The 15,054-nt window shown below is 33.4% G+C and overlaps 1 protein-coding gene and 1 long non-coding RNA gene across 2 annotated transcripts; both read left to right on the top strand.

Moving 5' to 3' along the window:
• The first annotated feature begins 9,920 nt into the window (after positions 1 to 9,920).
• On the top strand, positions 9,921 to 10,897 carry LOC123655164. Its single transcript, XM_045590999.1, has 4 exons — positions 9,921 to 9,996; positions 10,111 to 10,317; positions 10,481 to 10,567; positions 10,839 to 10,897. The coding sequence occupies exons 1-4, from the start codon at positions 9,960 to 9,962 to the stop codon at positions 10,895 to 10,897; spliced, it is 390 nt and encodes a 129-aa protein (XP_045446955.1). The 5' UTR covers positions 9,921 to 9,959.
• A 512-nt stretch (positions 10,898 to 11,409) lies between these two features.
• LOC123655330 lies at positions 11,410 to 12,033 on the top strand. Its single transcript, XR_006743381.1, has 3 exons — positions 11,410 to 11,581; positions 11,653 to 11,837; positions 11,916 to 12,033. It is a non-coding gene; the product is annotated as an uncharacterized LOC123655330 (long non-coding RNA).
• Positions 12,034 to 15,054: the final 3,021 nt, after the last annotated feature.

Here is a 15,054-nt window from a genome sequence, read left to right on the forward strand (position 1 = left end):
ATAACCTAATAAATCCTATATGTATCCATTTATAATTATGTGTTTATATAATAAGCAAGTAGGTTTATGAGTATATTTTTATTATGTTATTATTATTTCAATTTATTCAATATAATTATGTAATAGATCGAATAAACGTATTATGCAGGGTACTTTTTTGTGTTGTCCATATCGCAGTCTTTTCCTTTATTAGTATGTATTGTTTTGCAATATTTTATATAATCCATAGATTTCTATGTATGTATCCATGTGTATGTATATTTCTAACAGAATGCCGCCAAAATGAAAATTAATTACAAAACTTAGGGTGGTCCTGAAAACCAGTGTTAGGACTAACAGTCCTAACTTAAACTGAGGTCACACCTTTTTGTGAGGCATGCTGCGAACTTATATAAAAAACGTCTTAGTTAAATACTTTTAATCGATAAGTTTATATTGTATCTATATTTTATTTTGTTGTACGTTTGCATCCTCTTTGTATTTCCTTGTCCTTGTTGTAAATTATGTACAATGTGTTTTCTTTTTATATCATTTTGACCCGATGCAGTGTGTTTTTACAAATAAATTTATTATTATTATTATTATTATTTCACTGAATGTCACTCCGCCCGCCCAATACATAATAGATACATATATTATAATAACTACTTATATAAATAATATAGTAAATTGACTTATACTATACAAATATAAGCGGGTGGAGGAATACGCCCCGGCAGGGAGATCAAACGGCCGGGGGTTAGGGCTGTAGGCTGAGAAATCGGCGGACAATCCTAGCCGAGTCAAGTAACACCGCCTTCTGCATCCTGGCTGCGAGCGAACCGTCCCGGATCCCCAGTTGCCTCAGATGGTGAGCGAGGCTAACCGGGATCAAACCGTTGGCAGATATTACGATAGGGATTATTTCAGCAGACCCCACACCCCACATGTCGACAATCTCGTGCGCCAGATCCAGATATTTACGTTTTTTCTCAGTCTCGGCTTTCACGAGGTTCTCGTCATGCGGGACGGTGATGTCCACTAAAAATACCCTCGACCGTGCCCTGTCCATCACCACGATATCAGGCTTGTTCGCCAGTATCGTCCTGTCTGTGGCGATAGGCAGATCCCAGTAGAGCCGGACTCCGTCGCGTTCGAGTACTGGCACCGGTGAGTATTGGTAATACGGCATCCTCTGTTCCAGGAGACCGTACATAAGAGCAAGCTCTTGGTGGAGAATCTTGGCCACTTGGTTGTGTCTGTGCAAGTACTCAGTATTAGCAAGCGCGGAACAACCCGAAAGCACATGCCTGAGTGACTCACCGGGATGACGACAGGCTCGACAGAAGTCGGGAGTGCCATCCTTCAGGACGTGCTTTCGGTAGTTGTTCGTCTTGACCACTTGATCTTGTATTGCACAGACAAAACCTTCGGTTTCCCCAAAGAGGTCGCCGAATCGCAGCCAGTGCACGGAGGCCTTACTGTCCACGTGTGGTGCGTGAAGCGCCTTGTAGAACCGTCCATGCAGTTCCTTCTCCATCCATACGGTTTCCCGGTCAGAGGTGCTCAGTACGACCGGTTTCTGCCAGTTCTCTTTGGCCAAGGCTAGGGGGGTTAGTCCTTTGTCACACATTGAAACGTCACCATGCAAAGCGCTGTCCCGTCTCGTTTCAAAGTAGGCCCTGAGGCTGCACACCTCGCGGTTATTATTATTATTATTAATATATTATCACTATAATCTCGATTATTTTAATACGTTTCGTGACGTCATGCAACAGCGTTACTAAAAATAGTCCCTACCCGTTGAGCTCTTTTGCTTCTCGGCTTTCGGAACGATAGGTCGTTGTTCCATGACGAGCGCGTTTACCATTTTTATATTCAAATTAACGGTTGTTTGGTTGGTTAATTAACCCCCGACGCAAAAAGAGGGGTGTTATAAGTTTGACGTGTCTGTCTGTCCGTCTGTCTGTGGCGCTGTAGCTCGCCAACGGATGAAGCGATTTCAATTTTTTTTCTGTATGAAAGGTGAGTTACGGTCGATGTTTTTTCAACGTGATTTTTTTTTGAATTATTAATACTCGCACATACTTAGATGCTAGTTTTTTTTTTTCAAAACTTTTAATTTAATTTTTATTTAAATTGTAATTTTTAGTCATTATTTCTGATTAAGTTAGTGGTTAAGGTTAAATTTGTGATAATTGTTGTATTTGTAAAAATAATTGTGTTTGCTGGCAAACGAAAACAAAACCGACTTCAATTACATCGACAAGTAATACAACGTAGCTAAATGCAAAAATAGTCAACTAAATAGGCATTATCAAAGATTACTCCAAAAGTTGATAAACATCGGCTTTCGATTAAATTAAAAATCATCAAAATCGTTACACCCTCTAAAAAGTTTTGCGGATTTTCGAGGGTTTCCCTCTATTTCTCCGGGATCTGATCATCAGGTCCTGGTTTCCTTATCATGGTACCATACTTAGGATATCAACTTTCCAACAAAACAAGAATTATCAAAATCGGTTCATAAACGACAAAGTTATCCCCAAACATACATAAAAATATATATATATATATATACGGTCGAATTGAGTAACCTTTCTTGAGTCGGTTATTTAGTAATAAATAGAAGTCAGGTGTTCGGTTTTGTGTCTTTTTTTTAAATAGGTAAGTTTGTTTCTCCTAATAATATAATTATATATGTATTATTTCTAGGTATATTTATAAAAGAAATATAGTTATCAGTTAACAGTCGGCTGTTACCTGTAAAATAAGCATTATGTTGCTTACCATGGGAATAGATGACCGAGTGTGTATGTATAAGATATGAAAGTATAGTCTGTGCATACATAACATTTTCTTGCTGAAATATTACGATGTTTTCTTGTAAACGTGTTTACTTTTATTTTATTTGATTACTCTTAATATTAAAGGCTAAGGCTAACTAAGGCTGTTAGAATAATAAATAAAAATAAAATTATATTAAAATTCCGAAGAATTCGAGCTATTATTATTGCCGCTTACGCTTCAGCCTGTGATAACCTTAAGCCTTTAATAATAGACCTTATTAAAGGCTTAAGGATATCACAGGCTTATTAAATTAATTAATAGGCCTTTTGCCTCGTGTAGAAGATGGATTAGAGCTTAATCCACCACACTGCTCTAATTTGGGTTAGTAGATATATTCCCTAATATGAGTAACGATCGCTATAATGTGTCATCGTCATCATTTCAGCCTATGATAAGAAAGTTTTTAGATCTCTACTATGCATAGGTGAAATATCAATTGCAGTGAATAATCTGTCGCAGATACGGTTAAAATATATCTTAACTTTTGTATAGCTTCTTTATTCATGTTGACGCTTCAATGTATTTAAGATGTTAATATATATTTTTAATAGTTACTGTGCCCGCGACTTCCTCTGCGTGAAATTTAACAAAAAAGTTATTGTTCATTTCGCAGAGTTATAAAATAAATAAATTTCTAAAATAAAAGTAAGCTAAGTCACTCCTTACAATATCAGCTATCTGCTAGTGAAAGTAAAAAAAATCGTCAAAATTGGTTCAGCCGTTTCAGAGATTAGCCGGAACAAACAGACAGACAGATAGACAGACAAAAATTGTAAAAATGTTATTTTGGTATAAGTACCGTGTATACATCCATATGCATTTAGTATAAAGCGGTTATTTTAATATTACAAACAGAAACTTCAATTTTATTTAATTGTATATGTCGATCAAATGTATGATTCTTTTCAAATTGTAAATTTTTTTATAATCTAAAATCTATTTATTTGACTTGAAATAATAATTTTTTTATGAAAAATTGATTTTTTTCAATTTTACAGTGTTATTACAATATAAACAGACATAAAAAAAATATTGTTGACCTTATGACTAGATTATTATATTCATATTACATTGAAACCATTTGCTTAATAATCCGACAATGTTTTAAAGAAAGTATCACAGCTCAGGAATATAATAATTTCAAATTGACGTTGGTTATTAATAAAAAACGCAAATATTTACTAAAGTGAAACTTATTCTAGCGCCCAAACCAATCGAGAAAAATCGGTATATTTATGATTAATTGATTATACTCTACCTCATCGGCTCATCCCTATTGTAAAATGTCAAAATTATAACCTAATTAGTATTTATTTAATTATTTATCTTTAGTTGTAGTCATAGGTTGTAGTAAAATGAATCCTAAATGTATATGAAAACGTTCAATTTAAATACCTATGTATTTTTTTTGACTATTTCTTATCTATGTCACGTGTCATATCAATTGACAGGGCGGGAACCTTGAAAAAGCGCGGTTGACTTTAAAATTTAATTTTAAAATTTTTCTGATAAGTGATTTTTTTTTATAGCTAAAGTGTATTTAAAATATTGCTATTAGCTGCTGAAAAGCACAATAGCAATGGAGGTAAACGAGGGGGGCGGGTCTCACCCGCCCGCCTCAAAAAAACGGCCACGGCCTACGGATGAAGGAGGAGGCTCTGGACCATCTGGCTGCGGTGATGAGCGAGATGCGTATTTACCGTACTACAAACCGAATTACAAAAGACTGTATCCGGAAAACTCACTAAACACAGATTTTAAAGTATATGTAGAATCCACAAATGACGATAGATTGGGTAACAAGAGCCCTATATACTTAAATCATATTTTCGCAATGGATGTAAAAGGTGTGACGGGTATTCAGAGGGTGAATGCAAATAAAATAGCAGTTATTTTTAAGCAATATAATACGGCCAATAACTTTATTAATAACACTACTTTCCTCACAAAATATAACATGAAGGCGTTCATACCGGCAGCTCAAATTGAAAAAACTGGCATCATTAGATTCGTTCCAGCGAATATATCTAACAAAGAACTTTACACAAGACTTTCTTCAATTTATGAAATAGTGGCAATAAGAAGGTTTTCAAAGAAAGTAGGACAAGAGCGCATTCCATTGCAGACTGTAAGCATAACCTTTTTATCTAATGTACTGCCTAATAATGTACAATATGATCTATTCTCGTACAGAGTTTTCGAATACATTCCACCATTACTACAGTGTTATAAGTGTTTTAAATTTAATCATTCAGCAAAGATTTGTAACGGTAAACAAAGATGTAGTATTTGCGGAGGTGAGCACTTGTATAAGGAATGTGATAAACCAACAGAAATCAGCTGCATAAATTGCAGTGGACCTCATCTTGCGATATCTAGATTATGTCCTATTAAAACAAAGAAGATTATCGAAAAGAAAAACAACATATCTTATGCAAGTGTTGCCTTTACAAAACAAGTCAACGCAAATGAAACAGATTTCCCTCCACTCCCATCACCAAAATCACAACCTGTAAAAAGTAATGTTATTGTAAATAAGTCTGTAAATATCTCTGCAAATAAGTCTGTACAAGATGTAAATAAAGTTAAAACAGTCCATTCTAAAGACCTTAAAAGTCAAATAATTTCCAACAACGATGTACTTATGGCCCTAGTGCAGACGTTGGTGGAATTAGCCAATAAAGATGACAGTATACCTACTAATTTTAAAACTATTAAAGATGCATTATTAAAAAACTTAACATAATGGATTGTGTAGGGCCTAGTTCTACACAATCCAAGTTACGTATTGCGCAGTATAACATTCAAAGTGCAAATAGTAAAAAACCTTTATTGATACAATTTTTAAAACAACAAAATATTGATATTTGCCTTCTTAATGAGACATGGTTAAAAGATAATAATTTTAAAATACCAGGGTATAATATTTACAACAAAAATTCAAACAATTCACATAATGGAGTTGCAATACTGATAAAACCATACCTTAAGTATAATATATTAAATACCAGATTTTATGAAGACATTCAAACAGTTGCTGTATCTGTATCAACAGGACATAGTAGTTTAACAATTCTCTGTGTATACTGTCCACCTTCAAGTGGGCGTATACGAATTAATAGACTCCGTTACATTATTAATGATCTACCAAAACCCATATTTATGAGTGGTGACTTTAATGCTCATCATATTGCATTTGGTTGTCAGTCAACGAAAGGTAGAGGTCAGGAGTTATTTAATTTAATTGATGACTTAGATTTGTGTATTTTAAATGATGGTAGACCTACAACTATAAATCGCCCTAGACAAACTTCTTCTGCCATTGATGTAAGCTTCATCAGTGGCAGTCTCGCACCACTATGTGAATGGTCTGTACATGATGATACAATGGGAAGTTACCATTATCCAACAATAACAGAGATTTTATTACATGTAGATAAATATCATCTCAATTCCCCTGTAGATAGGTTCATATATAAAAAAGCTGACTGGGCAACATACACAGCTCTTTCCAAAACAATGTTTAATGATCTCATACTTCAATCACATGATCCTATTTCAACCTATAATAATTTCTGTCTTCATTTAGATACTCTTAAAGAAATGTCAATTCCAAAGCTCACTAAAACAAACACTTTCATAAGCAGGCCACCATCTCCCTGGTGGAATAGTATATGTGAACAAAGTGTTATTGCTTCATATAATGCACTAAAACTATATAGAAAAGAGCCTACTATTGAAAATTATATTAATTACAAAAGAAAAGATGCCCAGAAAAAGAGAACAATTTCAGAACAGAAAAAAATTGGATGGAATAATTTATGTAACACTTTTAATAGAAATACTCACATAAGTAAAATTTGGAATTTATTAAAAATGTTTAAAGGCATAAGACCTAAGAATAAATCATATACAAATGAGTTTATATCTCCACTCTTGGATAAATTATCAGATAATAGCAACTTAATTGAGGTAGATCAACTGAACGTTCTTTTTGAAATCAACAATCACAACCCAAATTCTAAATTTTTACTGGATCCATTTTCATGGTCTGAATTTTTAACAAGCGTGCACTCTAGACGAAATACAACTCCTGGCTTAGATGATTATCCTTACATAGTAATTAAAAAGTTAGATGTATCTGCCCAAAAGTTGTTTCTTAGCATCCTCAATTTGCTTTGGTGTAATAAATCGATTCCACAGTCATGGAAAACGCAGTGTGTTATCCCAATACTTAAGCCCGACAAATCTCCTGAGTTTGCTAGTTCTTATAGACCAATTTCCTTGTCATCCTGTCTTGGTAAAATATTCGAAAATATGGTGAAAGTCCGTCTTGACTGGTATGTTGAATCCAAGTGTTTCATTCCACATATACAATATGGCTTCCGTAGAGGGCGTAGTAGTGCAGACAGTTTCACCTCTTTAATCTCTGACCTGAAAAATGCAAAACATAGAAAATTAAACACTGTTTGCGTATTCCTAGATGTTCAAAGTGCTTTTGATAGTGTTGATCCTGGTATACTAGTTCAAATAATGTCTAGGTTGGGTGTGCCCGGGCACTTATGTAAGTGGATTTTTAATTTTTTGAACAACAGAACAATCTATGCTAGGCATAACAATATTTTATATGGACCCAAATGTGCCTCAAAAGGCACAATGCAGGGTGCCACGCTATCTCCACTACTATACAATATATACACAAGTGAAATTTGTAAATATGTAAATAATAAGAATGTAAATATTTTACAATTTGCTGATGACATTGTATTATATAGCAGTAATTACAACTTAGAGATTGCAATAGATAATATGAACAAATCCTTATTTCAACTATTACAATATTATAATGATCGTTTACATTTAAAAATTAACCCCTCTAAAAGTAGTGTTATGTTTTTTGGCAATGAAACCTCAAATTCGAATGTTATTTACAATAATGAAATTATAAATAGAGTCACTTCAAAGAAGTCTTTAGGAATAATACTGGACCCAAAACTAACTTTTGAAGAACATATTAAATATGTATCCAAAAATGCTCACACAGGACTAAATGTTATCAGATCACTTTGTGGCGTAACATGGGGTGCAGACCCTAAAATATTGTCAATATTGTATAAAAGTATTGTTAGAAGTCACTTAGATTATAGCTCACTCGCTTATATGAATAGTTCTCATGTAAATAAATTAGACATATTGCAGAATAAGGCTTTAAGAATAATATCTGGTGCTATGTGCTCAACTCCCATAAGGGCCATGGAAGTTGAGACAAAAGTGATGCCTTTGATTTTGAGGCGAATATTACTTGCTGAAAGATACTGTCTCAAACTAATAGCATCAAACAATACTCAAGTAATAAATAAAATTGTACCTTATATAGATAGAACACCAAGAAGACCATTAATAACAGCACAAGGTCTATTATGTGGTAATTCTCCAACACTGTCCGATATACTTCTGGAAATAGACAATAGGTTTTCTAAAATTAGAAAACAGTTTCCATGGCCATGTTACTCTTTCTCTTATCAATGTATTTCACATCCAATTAATATAGTTCAACAGACAATAAACAATAATTCGGAAATGCTTAAATTTTTGGAGGAAAATACAATGTACTATGTTATCTACACTGATGGGAGCAAAGCAAGTGATTATGTACATGCTGCTCTATATGATCCACAAGCAAAATTTTCTTCAAGTTTTATTCTGCATGAACCCTGCTCTATATTTACGGCAGAGGCATATGCAGTGTATCAGGCATTAATGCGTATTCGCGAAATCAATAACATTAAATATTTTTTAATAATTTCTGATTCCTTGAGTTTGATAACAGCTTTAAGTACCCTCACAGTTAAATACAAGTCTAATTATATACTTTATTTCATTAAACAAATAATTCACCAATACCATAATAAAAATATTCAAATTTTCTTTCTATGGGTGCCTTCCCACAAAGGTATCTCTGGCAATGAAATGGCTGATAAAACTGCATATGAAGGAGTTAATGCTGTTGACGTTAGAAATGCAATGAATGTTCCTATGTCCGATTACTTGCAATGTATTGACCAGAATACTCAAAAGTTGTGGTTAGAAATGTGGAAGAAAGATCAAGATACGAAAGGAAAATGGTATGGGAGCATACAAGAAAGTTTACCTGCAAGACCTTGGTATCATCGTATGCAAGATGCTACTAGAGACTTTATTACTATCATAAATAGACTACGTTTTGGTCATAATACTGCACCGTCACACCTTGCTCGACTCGGCATTATTGCGAATAAAGCCTGTCCACATTGTAATTCAAGTGATGGAACTGTGGAACACATTATTTTCGATTGTCAAAAATTTTTGATTGACAGACTAGTGTTGGCCAGTGAACTTAGTGATGTTGAAAATAAGTGTGATTTATTGTCCCGCCCGCCGCCATTAAAACAATTATTACAAGACGAACATACTTACAAGCACATCTACAAATACATTAAGAATACAATTAAAACAATTTAATGAAATGTGCTCATAGACGTATTATTACGTATATGAATAATAAGAGTTGACCTAAAGGTTGTAGATACCAGGTCATAAAATCCCAAAAAAAAAAAAATATCAATTGACAAGAAAACTAAATTTCATATATGAAATCATTATTTTAAATAAGCCCAGGGGGTGGACACTTGCATAGTAACCTTCATTTTCATATATAGTGGTGCCATCTGTTTAATGATTCCGATAAAATGTGAACAGATAATAAAAACAGTTAATAAATACAGATAATAATTTAAATCAAAATCAAATCTTAGCCGTTAATAATCAAAGAGTAGATTAACTTGCCTATGAATTTAATTTTTACAAAATGGCGAGAACTCATTGCGTGTAATCGTGGTTATTTGTGCTCGTTCAATTTTGTGGCTTTTTGGTTGTGAATACTAGTTTTTACGTTGAGTTGAGTTTCGTATTCCTCCGTAAAACTACTAGGACTTCGCCCCGATTCAAGATTCCAATTCGCTGCCTGTACTAACAGAGTGGCCGGTATAATATTTTAAGTTTCAAAAGACATTAATAAAAGAACGTGTTTGTTTTGCGAAAAGGACGCTATAATATTCTCTTGTGTTGTTTTGTGCTAGGATTATATCAAGATGCCGAGACGTTGTGAATTAGGATGTGAACCTTCTGGTAAGTTGAAACGAAATCATGGGGTCATATCTAACTTTCTTTTTAGATATCTTCCCTATTTACCAGTATCAGTAAATAAACAACTTCTAATATAAATGTAAATTTCAATTTCAGGTGCTCCACTCCATGTTTTCCCGGATCCGGCCAAATATCCTAAGCGGTTTAGGGCATGGGTAACTATTGTTGGTGGAAAATTGGAAACACGTCATGATTATGAAGATTATAGAAAGAGGAAACTTTGTGACATTCATTTTACAAATAAAGACCGAAATCGTAATCATCGGTTAAATGCATTAGCAGTTCCATCTTTACATTTACCTAGTAAGTTAGATTTTTTATTGCCTCTGTGTATGTATTAGAAGAAATATATGTCTAGATGGTGCCATAAATTAAAAAAAAGTATTGCTGTATGTTTGTACATTAATGAATACCATTATGATACAACAGAATAAAACCTGCATTTATAAATGTTATTGTTTTTCAGGTAGGATTCTTGCTATTGCACAGCAAGAAACAAATATAAGCTCTGTTTCTGAAAGCTTATCTACTGGGCCTTCAACTTCTTTCACAGGTAATTTTTGTTAAAAATGTATACTTATTTGTTTTTATATATATATTTAGTGTAAAGAATATTCTGGTTCTCGGTTCTTTAAAATATGTAGCATTATTTACTATTATAAATATTTACTATTTATTACAATCTTAAAATTAGGCAGCGGTAGTTAATAGTTAGTAGACGTACCTTATAAAAGTATTATGTGACAGGACTGGTTTGAAAGAAAGAAAGAAAGAAAAGTTCTTTATTGGCCATTATCATTTAAAATTTTAATAATACATTTAAGTTAGAAGGCCAACCAGGTCTCTGCCTCAGCATTGCTTAGCAGCAAATTGTTACTGCTAAGGCGCTGCTCTTCCGTCAGAGCCTGCATCGGCGACTTCAGACGCCAAACGCCACAAGAACATAATGTGCTTAATAAAAAGAGAATATAAAATAAAAATCAACGAAAGATAGACACGTAAAAAAAAAAAAGAAAAAAACTTAATAATGAGAAAAAAATAACAGAAGTAACAATAAAAATATTCCAGAAAAAAAGAAAAGAAATATATAATAATATAACAGTCATACAGCCTGACTAGACTCACACAAAAGATGCTCACTCATATTTAACAGTCAAAGTCAATGTCAATAATATACTTATAGTAAATAATTAAAGAGATATATATGTAATACATAAAATAAATAATAACATTAAATAAATAAAATAAATAAATAAATAAATACATAAATAAGAAAACGTATACGGAGTGCAAGCTTCTGTCAAGGCTGTCACCAAAAACGCACACGTCCAGAGCGACAACCCGCTAACGCGAGAAAATGTCACGTCACTGTCATAAAATAAGAGTTACGACGACATATTTTGTACAAAAAATTGTTGTATTTTTGCAACGTGGTCGTGACGTGGACAATAGAATTATATGTCATGACGTGGCAGTGGTTATAGAGCGTAGTAGGGACCAGTCAAGGAGTGCAAACCCCCCGGAAACCGAGACAAAGTCCGCCCCGGCAAGTCGCGTAGACCCGTAGGTAAGTTAGGTTTTTTGCCAAGTTAATAACTGTATCTTTATAAGACGTTTAAATGTGACTCTGGATTTTAGATCGCGCATTGGGGGCGGTAAATCGTTCCAGCACCGGGAGGCCGCAAACCTGAACGATCCACGAAAGGCAGCAGTTCTGTGCGCCGGCGTCTCGAAAACACTAGTACAAGCACGCCTGGGGTACCCTCCATGCACCTTAGTCCACGCCAATTTGCCAAATAGATATTGCGGTGTGCCAGTGCTCAGTACGTCGAACATCATTGTAGACAAGTGCATCCTCCGGCGAGACTCCATGTTCAGTATGTTCCTATTATTTAATACAGGTGTGACATGAGCTCGCGAGGACAGACCAAAGCAATACCGTGCACAAGCATTTTGCACTCGCTGTATGAGTTTTGAAGTTCTAACAAGCAAGCATGGACCATAGACGGTATCACAATAGTTTAACTTAGATAGTATGAGTGACTCGCACAAGGTTAGTCTTAGTCTCTCGCTGATATAGGGTCTAATGTTATATAGAAGCTTCAATCTATAAAATCTATAAAAGGTTTAAGGTGGGTTTAAGGCTTATGTGAGTCTGTCGGAAACTCACTTAAGGTGAGCCATAAATGAGATCATAAATTATTGTAATGAAGCTGTGGGCAACTATTAGTACCTGTAGAATATATATTTTTAAGTATCTATGTTTTAAAAACTATTCTGAAAGGAGTAATAATTTTAACATTAAATAATGTCATTACTGATAAGAATATTCTTTCATTTCAGTCAATGCAACCTGTTATGAGGCTGAAGCTGCCATGCTGGAGCATGATTACTGTATCACATATGATAAACCATCTGAAAAACGTAAATATGACTAATCCATAACATATTTTACATATAAAAATAATAGAAACGTAAAGGACAATGTTAAATTATCCATAAAATGTAATTATAATACTATTGATGAAGTTCATCGTGACTTAACATTTTTAGAAATACTTATTGGTAATATAATTATTGTCAACTAGTAAATGCAATGAAAGGTTGAATGCGGTGACTTAGATACTAGGTTGTCTAAGAAATTACCATTTTTTTCTATATCTACTATATAGACATGTCAAAGTCTGCCAACCCTCATGGGCTATATCCCCTTCATTGTGAAAAGAAACCCATGCCTAAATGTGGGTCATATAAAAATTTTATAAATATAAACTTTCCTTTCATTCAACAATGATAGTACGACTAATTGTTGTTTTTCTGTTTACAGGTACGAAAAAAGGTGTAAAATCTTCAACAGATAATAAAATTTGTAGTTTGCGATCTGAAATTTCAAGACTGCGAAAAAAAGGGACAAATCTTAAAGCAAGATTAAATAATGCTGTGAAGCTGTCCAAAAATCCTTTGTTCTACAAATTTACCAAGGACATGACAAGGCCTGCCAAACTTTTTACACAGATGCAAGTGTATCAAACGTCCAAAAAACCAAAAGGTAGACGTTATACTACTGATGAAAAAATACTGTGCTTATCAATGTACAAAAAAAGTCCCAAATGTTATAATGTTTTATCCAAATTCTTTACTTTGCCATCAGCAAAAGCCATGAAACGCTTGTTGGCAAAAATAAAAATTAAATCTGGTATCAATACCATATTATTTGAAAAAATTAAGAAAACTGTTGCTGATAAAGACATCTCTGATTGTTTATGTTCATTAATTTTTGATGAAATGGCAATAACACCACAAATTCATTATAATACACAAAAGGATGTATTGCAAGGTTTTGATGAGGAAGGAAAAAAGTTTGCCAATCATGTCCTTGTATTTATGATTAAAGGTATAAAAGAAAACTTCAAACAGCCAGTAGCATACTATTTTACGAATAGCTTAAACACTTATGAACTAAAAAAAATCATTAAAATAGTCATTCGAAATGTTCAGGATACAGGACTTATTATTTTGAACACTGTGTGCGACCAAAGCACTGTTAATGTAAGCGCAATTACAAGCTTAATAAATGATACAAAAAAAATTTATTTCAAAAAAGGTAAAGAGTGGCGCCATGATGTCATACAAATAAATAAACAAAGCTTGATACCTTTGTATGACGTTCCCCACCTAATAAAGGGAATAAGAAATAATCTAATAACTAAAAATTTGAAATACAAAATTAATAATGAGGAAAAAATAATGAAATGGGAGTATTTGGAAATGCTTTATGCTGCTGATAAATCATATGGAGAACTGCGACTTCTGCAAAAAATTACTAAGCATCACGTGAATCCAGAAAAAATGAGCAAAATGCGAGTAAAAACAGCAGTACAAACATTTAGCCATAGTGTTGCTGTGGCTACAGAACATTTGACAGGGCGGGGTGACCTATCTATAGAATGTCGCCAAATGATAGACATCGTTATTCTGTTGGATAATTTATTTGACTCCATGAACTCGAGTACCTTTCATATCCCTAATGGCAAAATATACAAAGGTCCTATCAGAAGGAATTCACCTCACCATCAGCTCTGGTTACAAGCTAAAAATGTTTTAAAAACTGTTAAATTTGTAAAAAAAACTAAAAATGGATTTGTAGACACAACAGTTCCATCCGTAAAGAACTTTATAAAAACAATTGAGGGCATGGAAGCATTATGGACAGTTCTTTCTAGAAAGTATTCATTTGACGCTGTGCTAACTAGACATTTCAACCAAGACCCAATAGAAAATTTTTTTGGGAACATCAGAAGTTATGGGGTGAGAAATAATGCACCAAATAGTATTTCGTTTGAAGACGCTTATAAAGCATTGTTAATTAATAATTACAATTCACCCCATTCATTGAAATCCAATTGTGAGGAAGATGCAAATGCATACTTACAAAATTTAGATTTTTTTTTAAAAGATAAAAATATAAATTGTAATTCTGATGTTCCCAAAGGCGAAGAAATAATTATTAACGAAAGTTTATTTGAAGATCATGTTGTAGCTGATGTAGGTCAAAGCAATTATGTATGCGGATGGGTTTTGACGAAATGTCTTCAAAGTGTGGTTAAAAATTGTAATAATTGCAAAGCGTCATTGATAGCTACTAAAGATAACAAAAATAATTCTTACATACGATTAAGAGAATATAATAAAAATAAAAAATGGCTTTGTTACCCATCGGATGAACTAACCAAATGCTTCCAAAATATTCAAAATATTGTTACATCGACATTGTCAAAAAATGTTCAGATTTGTTATGTAAAACAAAACATGGTTCTACTGACGGATACTCTTGTGGTCTTCCCATTTAATTGTAAAATACATAAAGACAAATTAAAAAATTTTTTTGTAGATACAACGATAAAATTACTAATTTATAGTTGGTGTCGTTCGGTAAATAGAATTTTAGCAGGGAGAATTAGATATGATGGTGAGGATGAGACCAAAATTGCTGCAAAATTGTATTATGAAAAACATAAACATAATAAAAATAAAAAATAA

This window comes from Melitaea cinxia, chromosome 7, assembly GCF_905220565.1.
Source record: "Melitaea cinxia chromosome 7, ilMelCinx1.1, whole genome shotgun sequence".
NCBI classification, from domain to species: Eukaryota; Metazoa; Arthropoda; class Insecta; order Lepidoptera; family Nymphalidae; genus Melitaea; species Melitaea cinxia.